This window comes from Amphiura filiformis, chromosome 10 (assembly GCF_039555335.1).
Source record: "Amphiura filiformis chromosome 10, Afil_fr2py, whole genome shotgun sequence".
Lineage (NCBI taxonomy): Eukaryota > Metazoa > Echinodermata > Ophiuroidea > Amphilepidida > Amphiuridae > Amphiura > Amphiura filiformis.
In genome coordinates, this window is record NC_092637.1 from 18,425,004 (window position 1) to 18,434,806 (window position 9,803).

A 9,803-nucleotide genomic window follows, 5' to 3' on the forward strand; every position below is an offset into this window, starting at 1 on the left:
GATTTGCCAATTGAGGAGTGTAGGGATTTCAACTGGAATGGCCCTATGCAGAGTTGTTTTGTGCACAAAGCCGATAAGTTATGACGTAAATTTTATGCCTGTTTTCACAGGGCAGTCTGGTCATCTTTGTGTGGAAGCTTCCAGGCTAGACTCCTCTGCAGTTTATGACTTCAAGACCTAAGTTTTTAGGAGTATAAATGCATATTGTGTGACCCTCCATATACTCGTTGACCACTTGTGTCTCCTCACACTTTGCTTTTGGTGTCTAGGCAATAGTATACAAATATTGACTGCTATGAGGGGCATGGTTAAAATTATAGGCCCAAGGTGATCTCAAAACCATGACTATGCCCGAGGCGTAGCCATGGTTTTGAGATCACCGCGGGCCTATAATTTTAACCATGCCTCGAATAAAAAGCAGTCAATATTTGTTTTATATACCAAATCTTAAGATTCTTGTCACCTGTTTGGTTAAAAGCATCGATTTTGGGAAGAGAAATTAATAGTTTCAATGCGAACGGCACACAGATTACAATCTGCGCTTTCTGCGTAATTATAGCGCGTGAAAACATTAACGCGTGCGTAATATCATTTATGCTGGGAAAAACGCTGCGCAGTTTGATCGCGGACGCACGTGACCGGTCCATAGTTCATTTCCATGGACCGGTCCATAGTTCATTTTGCGGGCATAGTTAATTCAATGACTGCACTTTCAACCAATCAGATGACAGGAATCTTTATATGAGGTATATAAAACCAAATTAGTTTGATTTTTCAATCGACTATTGTTGCTTGGTTGATTCTTATTGTTTAATAAAATCAAATAATTGACTATTGTTAATTGTGATAACATTACAAATCTTTGCATGTAATGATATTGACCAATACAAATTTACCATTAATTCTGATTAATTAGGTGATAGTTCATTAAAAGGAACCATCAAAGCAGCATCAACAGTCGATCGAAAGGTCAAATAAGCTTGGTTCTGGTGCCCTATTGTCCAATAAGCAATTAGCCCAATCGGCATTGGAAGTTTGCAATGCATTGTAGGACAGTTTTTGCAGTTTTGGACACTTTGTTCTTTGACCTTTCAGAAAATTCAGAAATATTTGGTTTTTGTACGTACAAAATATAATGTAAAATGTTTTACAATAACTAAAACAAATATAAAAAATATTAGTATTTTATAAATTAATTATTTGGTATTTTTAATGATCAAAATTGTGACAATAATAAGAAAATTAATAATAATTACGTCAATTTTCCCGATATGTCAGAGGTCAAAGTGTCCCAAAACTGCTCTCAAAAACCAGAAGTTAGAATGGTGATTGGGCTTATACCCATAATTGTTGTAAATGATTGTACCATTTTATTGTTGTCTTACTAGACTTGTCTGAATGTTACAATAATCTAAAAGTACAATGACTTTATATTATATATGTAATCATTACCTTCAGATAAAGCGTGTGCCAGGGTCTAGCGGAAGGCTTCATCGCACGCAGGATGGCGGATGGGAATGGTCAGATGATGAGCTGGACGAGAACAGCGAAGAAGGAAAGGCAGCGAGTATTGGGCGCTCACCGAGGGTAGGGGGCAAATCCAGCACTGAGATGAGAGACCCAGCTGAGGTAAGCTTATGTGTGGTCTCCCCGTCAGTCTGAAACTCCATCAATCCTAACCCCCGTCAGTCCGAAAAACTGGTTAGGGTTATAGGGTTAGGGTTAACCCTAACAAGTTTTCAGGGGGTTCGGATTGATGGTGTTTCGGACTGACAGTGTTTTGGACTGACGGGATGTCCCCAGCTTACGTTACTTCAGAGACTGGGATGTTGTCCACTTGTTACAACTTCCATAGTTATAAGGAGTTGTGTCATTGGGCTATTCCAGATGAAATCCGTCCACCCCTATGAAAGATATGACCTTAATAATCTCCCATACAGGGGGTGTAGATTTCAAATGGAGTCACCCATTCAGGTAACCCCATTTCAAATTCATACTCCCTGTGTGGAAGATTATAGTCACATCTGCCATAAGGGGTGTACGGTTTTCAACTGGAATAGCCCATTGCAAAACATCTCATATGCACAGACAATCAATATCTGGCATGAGAGTATTTTCCGGGGTTTTTTTAATCAAAATTTCCACAGCTTTATTTAATTTTATTTAATTTCAGCCTGTTTTGGGTACTTTTTGCCCAATTTCACCCACATTTTCATTTTTTTGGAGGGGGTGGGGGAAGTGTGCAGTCTCATGCCTGCAATATCTGGCATAAATTTGCATTAATATAATTGCCACAAATTTTTATGGGGGCAAAGCTTAAGATTAGGGGGGTAGATCCCCATCCCCTTGGTGCTGCCACTGCGCATCAAACGATACTACTGCCTAGAAGAACACCGGTATTTGAACATGGCCTAAAAAATGTATTGTATTCTTGACCTATTCCATCATTGGGTAAGTTACTGTTTACTGTATGGGAATAGCTAACATGCTACACTGGCCAGCTTTTCAGCATGTCTAAACTTGCTTTGAATATCCGGGTGTTCAGAATTTGTCGCAGGAAAAAGCATTAAAAGTATTGGACTCAAAAATATCCCAAAATTTATCAAATATCCCACAATGTATCAATGAAAATGAAGACTCAAATGGACAAATCATTTGTAACAAAGTTTGTGCACTTTTATTTAATAATTTATATTGTATCATAATATGTAAACCATCCACCAAGAGTGGGCTGTAATGTTAAGATTTTCACTTTTTGAGATATTGGACAGGCAAATTTTCCTCAAGATAAGCTTTACATTGATAATATTACATACCCCTGTTGCTTGTTTGGAAGGTAGTAAATAATTGGTTAACTAGCTGGGAAATCCTTCGAATTTGTTTTCTATTGTTTTTTGATAATTACAATGAGCCGTAATTATTTCAATACAAGCTCTTCCGACATTACAGTCCATTTGTGGTGGATAGTCATATATTTGTGACCATATTTTCAAAGCATAAGTTAGTTCTTGGCTAAAAATATTTTGCCTATGTCTTTTTACAGCCAGCAGCAGAAGGACCAACAAGGAGTTTCGTTCTCAGGTTAAGGTAAGAAAGAGTACAGTACGTGTGTATGAAAATAAGGTATACAGTTTGAAAAATGCCATTAGATTAAAAATTATGAGGTATTTGGTCAAAATACTTTAGTTGATAGCTGAATCAACATCTTGTCCTCCCGTAGCTGTAAAATCACTGGTATGTGACCATTAATAAGGACTCGGTGTTCTTAAACTACAAGGACCAAGTAAAAACTACTTAAGAAAGCAACAACAACAACTCTGTAACGAATATGTTGTGAAATGTCCAGTCGAAGTATTTCTGATGAGAAAGAAGCCATAGGAGTTGGGAATGTGTGTTACACCAACAGTGAATTTTCACTTGTCTGACACCCATACTTTCCTGGTCGCTGGTTAAGTGGTTCCTAAAGTGGAGCTGTAATGACATGCCTTGGCTAAAACACACACACACTGAACTATAGAAGAATCAAGCATCCCATTGTATGATTTGAGTTCAAACATTGAATGTATCATAACTGATTTGTAATTTTTTTTTTCGCAGAAATACAAATAAGGAATTAAACGACATCCGGTTTGATTTTACGCCCGGATCAGACACATCAGAGAGTGTTTCACAGGAGCTGGTTGCTGCTGGACTCGTTGATGGTAGAGATGTAATAGTTGGTAAGTAACCGTGGTAACTTAGATTTAAATATCCGATACATTAGTGTGTAGTGATGTGAGTTCAAGTCGCCACCGTTACATGAAATGGTTGAGTTAGGCGAGGTTCCCCTTCAGATAAAACAGAGTTGCATCATATGGAAGTCAAGTTAGCTCAATCGCTAAATGTTCGACTATGGTGCAAGAGGTTGCGGGTTCGAACCCTGGTGGTGGTTAAACACGCTTTCGTGGAAAAATTGAGTTAGCTTGAAATTCCCCTGGACGAACTTACTGTCTTGTTGTAACCCGTACTAAAACTTGGGGAGCTGATCCTGACTGAGAAGCCCAAAGTTGTGCGTAAATGGTTTAGTGGTCAGCGAAGGTGTGCTGAGGCTTGTGGATCAACGTCTAGGCGTTGTGTATGTGCGTAGCGCACTATAAGTCATTGCGCTTATTATTAGACCCAGTATCCCAGACCAAAGTCAGACCCAAAACTCCCTTTGTTGATGGGAAAGAAGAACCACTCATCACACACTAGCACATTGTAAGAGGAAATTACACTACATCAAAAACAATTAGATATTTAAAAACGTTTACATCTCCAGACGTCCCATCCCCTGACCGGAAAACCCCATCAGCAACGCCCACTCCCACCTCCAGAGCGCACAGCTCCCCGCAGTAGCCAGCTATACGCATGACTAAGTGATCGTGTCCCTTCATAAACAAGTCCGCCATCACAGACCATGAGTCACAGCAAAACCAAGACACCGATCGGAAGGCAGCTGGCCCAACGCCAACAACGGTGATGAAGGGACACACTCACCAAATCATGCATATGACCAACCACCGCAAAGTACTGCACACTCCGGAATGAGAGTAGGAGTGCCGCCAGCCCACACCGCATCACCAATAATGTCCCCCGATCGGTAGATGAGACGTCCAAAACGCGAGCAAACTACCGGACCCACAAAACAGAATTCACCAATAGTATTACATGCAAATGCAGATAAGGGAGAGGAAAAACACTTGCAATGCTTCACTCCCTCAACATCTGTATTTCATATTCAGATCCAAGTCTGTACAAAAGTAAATGCATTAACTTTGTTTATTTTTCCTTCTACAATTGTAAATCGCCCAATTTTGTAGCCATTATAAATTGATTTCATGTTGAATTTTATATTTCAGTTGCAGCCAACCTTCAAAAAGTTCTGGATGATCCCAGTATCAAGTCACGTACATTTAAACTGGTAAGCATGATATACTTTGTGTGGGGGTGTGTTTGCATCCACTCCAGAGATGAACTGACTGTGAGAAGTATGATTTCATGTGTGAAGTGTATGTACATGGTATGGCTATTAACTTTGGGAAAGTGTCTTTACAATATCACACATAGGCAGCAGAAGGGGGCCCTAAATTGCACAAAAATAGGATCAGTTGCACAAATTTGCACTGACCCATCAAATACAAAAATTTACTCCAATTTGGGCCAAAATAGTCTGAAATTTTTCGCTTGAATTAGCACAAAATATGCTCATCTCTGTTAAATTTTAATGCTTCCGCCACTGCTCACACATTACTGGTTTAAATTAAAAGTCCTTATTTAGTGGCATGCATGTGGGTGTGTGTGGGAGTCTTAATTCACCTGGTTTGAAATTGGTGAAAAATTGTGCTTTTGTATAGTCGTGTGCTAGGATGGGTATGTTCTTGTATCTATTGTGTTTCTTTCAGTGTGTGTGATGGATGAATGTTCATACATGTGTTTGGGTATTTACAGCTGTCTGTCTTATTCATAATGGGGTATTACAGTTGAAATCCATTACCCCCCCATGATGACCTTAACCCTAACTTCTCCCATGCTTTTTGGCTATGATTGTTTGCTCCCCTGGGAATTCAAATCCCAGACACCCATCTGTGACAACCACTCGATCGGTGACCGGTAGCCATAGGTCTTTTGCTGGCCTAGCCAGCGAAAGCATGACTATATATGACTTGGGGTGATTGTGTCAACCACTCACCTGGGATGCACAGTGGTTTTATGCTGTTGGATTTTGTTGAAATAGAAAGGGTTATGGTTAATCACCAACACAGGGAGTGGCCATAGGTCTTTTGCTGGCCTAGCCAGCGAAAGCATGACTATATATGACTTGGGGTGATTGTGTCAACCACTCACCTGGGATGCACAGTGGTTTTATGCTGTTGGATTTTGTTGAAATAGAAAGGGTTATGGTTAATCACCAACACAGGGAGTGTGAATTTCATTTGGGGTTACCGAAAATGGGTGACTCCATTTGAAATCTACACTCCCTGTGTGGGAGATTAGGGTTGTGTCTTCCATAGGAAATGTATTTCAACTGAAATAGCCCGATTTGCCTATCATGTGATAAATTTCCTTATAACCATCTCTTTCACATTTTTACAAGCACACCTTTGCCACATCTACAACCCATGTTTAACCAACTGTTGCTAACCATTTATTTCTCCAGAATTCAGGGTGTGCTCATAACGAGCTCCCTAACGACAAAACCTTGTTTGGGTTTGGCCAGCTACAGGCTGTTGATGAATGTAGTTATCTTACTCCCCCTGCATGATCTTGCCTGTGTTCTAGATGCTTGACATGATAGAAATATTGTAAATGATATTTTAAAGAACAGAACCACACATATTAGGAAAAAGATTTGAACTGGACCTGATTGAGAATATACAGGCATGAGATTTTCAAGTCAAAAGACTTTTGTGATGTCAAAATTCACACAATTTTATTTATTTTCAGCACATTTTCAGGTGTTTTTGTCCAATTTACGCGCTTTTCCAGATTTTATCATGAATGTGTATTCTCAGGCCTGAATATAGTAGATTCGTGGCTAGTTTTGAATAAAGGAACAAGTAAGATCAGACGGTACTCATAATGAACTACGTACCTAGCATCAAAACCCAGTTTGGGTTTGGCCAGCTGCAGGCTACTGAATGTATTTACCTCACTCCCTCTGCATCATCCTGCCTGTGTTCTATTATGTTCCTGATTAAAGAGAATTTCAGAACAATTTTTCCAAATAAAAAATGTAAAAAATTCATCCGATCAGTTTTAATCCTTTAATTATTTTGGACTTGATTGAGAATATATCGAATTTGTGATTCATGCCCTGGAATTCATGCCTAGTTTTGAATAAAGATCAGGCTATGCTCGTAATGAACTACCCAACATCAAAACCCAGTTTGGGTTTTGGCCAGCTGCACGCTACTGAATGTAGTTACCTTACTCCCTCTGCATGATTTTGTGTGTGTTCTGTACCCAGCATGGTATTCCTAACTTGATAAATATTCAACATTAAAAAGGAAAAAAAAACTCTTTATTGTGGACTGAATAACAAAACAATATTTGGTTTTGCCAGCTGCATATCTCACCCCCTCTGCATTATCTTCCTGTGCTCTATATTATGCTTAGCATAATGTACTGGACTCAAGAAAATTGAAGAATAAAATTTTCCACAAAAAATTAAAACAAATTATGTGAATCTCTTATTTTGATTTTGGACTTACAAGAGGATATAGACAAACTTGTGATGCTTGTTTATGAATAAAGGGTCAAAATTAGTTTCTATAACATGGATTATTAAAACAACAAAACCTTATTTGGGTCTGGCTACCTGAAGGCTAGTGCTTGCATTTGTTTCGCTCCCTCTGCATGATCTTGCCTGTGATATGCTCTGCATGATACTCCCTATATTCAAGATAAATGCAGAAACAATTTTTTACAAAATTAGATAAAATGATGTAACGAACCAGTTACTGTTAATCTTTTATTTTGAAATTGATTGAGAATATGTGGTGCATGCCTGTGGGAAACCCCCAACAACAAAACCCTGTTCAGGCTCAACTAGCTGCAGGCTATTGATTGTAATTACCTCACTCCCTCTGCATGATCTTGCCAGTCTTATGTGATCAGCATGATCCAGACTCAAGAACTCAAAATTGAAAAAAAGAAAATGATTATAATGGAACAAAGATTGTTCGTTTCAGAATATAGCAAAATGAAAATATATTCAGGTTTAACCAGCTGCTAGCTATTGATTGTAGATATCTCCCTCCTACTAGTGCATGATCTTGCCTGTGTTTGATGAGTGGTATGATACCCCTGAGCAAATTCGCTGAGATTCAGAGAATCAATTCTCGCAACGATCCTTCTAAATTCATGCATATTCCACAGATAGAACTAGTTAACTGGATTCTTGCAAGGTGAACAGGGTTGTTGATTTTTTGATTTTTTTTTTTAAATAAAAAAAAATCGGATTTTTTTGATTTAAATCGATTTTTTTGATTTTTTTGATTCCAAGAACTGCTATACCCCATGATAAAGTCAAAAGAGTACCATTGGAATGCTAGTCATATGCACAATCCTACCAGGTGAATTGTTTTTACATGTGAAAATTTCAAAGAAAAGATTTGGTAAAATCATGGGAAAAAACCTGTTGAATTCTGCACCTTGAATATGAATTTTTAGCAATTAACAAAGTGACATCATAGAGGTATTTTAATTGTATCCAAAAGTTGTAGAAGCAATAAGAATGAAGTAAAACAGTCAATTTAAGCAAGAAATTAAATTACAATTATCAAAAATGGTAAAAAATGAAAAAGTTGATTTAAATCAGTGATTTTTATAAAAAATCAAGTGATTTAAACGCAATTTAAATCACTGATTTAAATCGGCATGATTTAAATCAAACAACCCTGAAGGTGAATTGCTGAGAATCAATTTTGATTAGCTCAAAGTTCAACGAAATTGCATCACTGCATAGTGTCTAAACATACACAAATAAGTAGGCATGTTCATCGTCAATATCGTATATCGCCAGCAAAATTTATCGTGATAATCGATAATGGCCATGAGGTCAGCTTAAAAACATTTTATTTGACCAAGTTTCTGTTTCGAAAAAACAAGAAAATATTGTTAAATATTGTTAGTCTGTATCTGGTGGCGCTATTGCCGGTATTGTCATTGGCGCCATTGTCAGGTTGGTCACTCTCGGTATCACCTTCGGTGTCATCTGCTTGCTTTTCAAGACACATATTTACCATCAAGATATTGTGGCCTGTCAAACTATTATCGCGCTCACGATAATGAAAATTTATCGCGATAGATGGTAATAGCATTATCGTGAACATGCCTACAAATATGACACTATTAAATAAATTAATGACTAACAGTAATTGTTTCTTTCTCTTTATTTTTCAGAATTCTGGTTATGACCCTAACGAAGTGCCTAATGATAAAGCATTAATAGGATTTGCACAGCTGACCTGTAGCTAATGTAGGGTAGTATTACTAGAAACGTCACTTGTAACCAACCTGTGACTCTGTTGTCTCTGTACTTTAACCCCATGAGAACTACCTGCCGATTGGCCAAAAAAAAGTTTTCATTATCAATTGGACCAATCAGCAACATTGTTAGAATAATTTCACCACACAAAAAAATTGGGGTGAATTATTTGCAAAGCTCTATTCTGATTGGTGATTAAAATGAAGATATCATGTAATTGACCAATCAAGAGGCAATGTTAGATCGGCAGGTTGTGCTCAGGGGGTTAATGGCCCTATCAGTGATCCCAGAAAAATAGTGAAAATATTTTTGAAATTAGTAGGAATAGCTTAAGCTGTGGTGGATATAAAATTCTCATTGCCTTAGGTATAATTTTCATATAAAAAGTGACAAAAAGGGAGAAAGAATTATGTGAAAGCTTCTTTCAATTGTGTGTTGCTATACTGTGTTGTGGATATAAGCCTCTAATATTGATTAAAATATCAATTTGTATCCTAATTAGGTGGCCTTCACTCTTATCACTTGTAGAGTATGTTCGCACACACAAGATTCTTTAAAAAATGCACAAACCTGTTTTTATAATTATTTACATTTTCTGTTTTAGTGGATCACTGATTGTGGCTTCAGTGGTATTGTACTTCACCAACTCCTCACTCAGCTGTATCCTATCAGGGTGATATGCAGCTGTCATTGTACTCTTAGCAGGTGGGTGGCCCAATTATCAGGGTTACAAGTCTATTATAGTCAGGAAACTCAATAACTAAGTTAACTCTATCCTTAACCTAACCCTAAA

At 37.8% G+C, this 9,803-nt stretch overlaps 1 protein-coding gene across 2 annotated transcripts in view; it reads left to right on the plus strand.

Annotated features, from left to right (window-relative positions):
- The window catches only part of LOC140162598 (serine/threonine-protein kinase OSR1-like), a 29,780-nt gene extending 20,738 nt beyond the window's left edge, over positions 1-9,042 (plus strand). Inside the window, exons 9-14 of one of the 2 annotated variants that reach the window (XM_072185860.1) lie at positions 1,459-1,629; positions 3,044-3,087; positions 3,598-3,719; positions 4,881-4,942; positions 6,179-6,257; positions 8,926-9,023. In XM_072185860.1, coding sequence (XP_072041961.1) covers positions 1,459-1,629; positions 3,044-3,087; positions 3,598-3,719; positions 4,881-4,942; positions 6,179-6,257; positions 8,926-8,927 — 480 coding nt within the window. In that variant the 3' untranslated portion in view covers positions 8,928-9,023. Of the gene's footprint in view, positions 1-1,458; positions 1,630-3,043; positions 3,088-3,597; positions 3,720-4,880; positions 4,943-6,178; positions 6,258-8,925 lie in introns of both variants that reach the window. The other variant, XM_072185861.1, reaches the window with a different exon arrangement.
- The last annotated feature ends 761 nt before the right edge of the window (positions 9,043-9,803 follow it).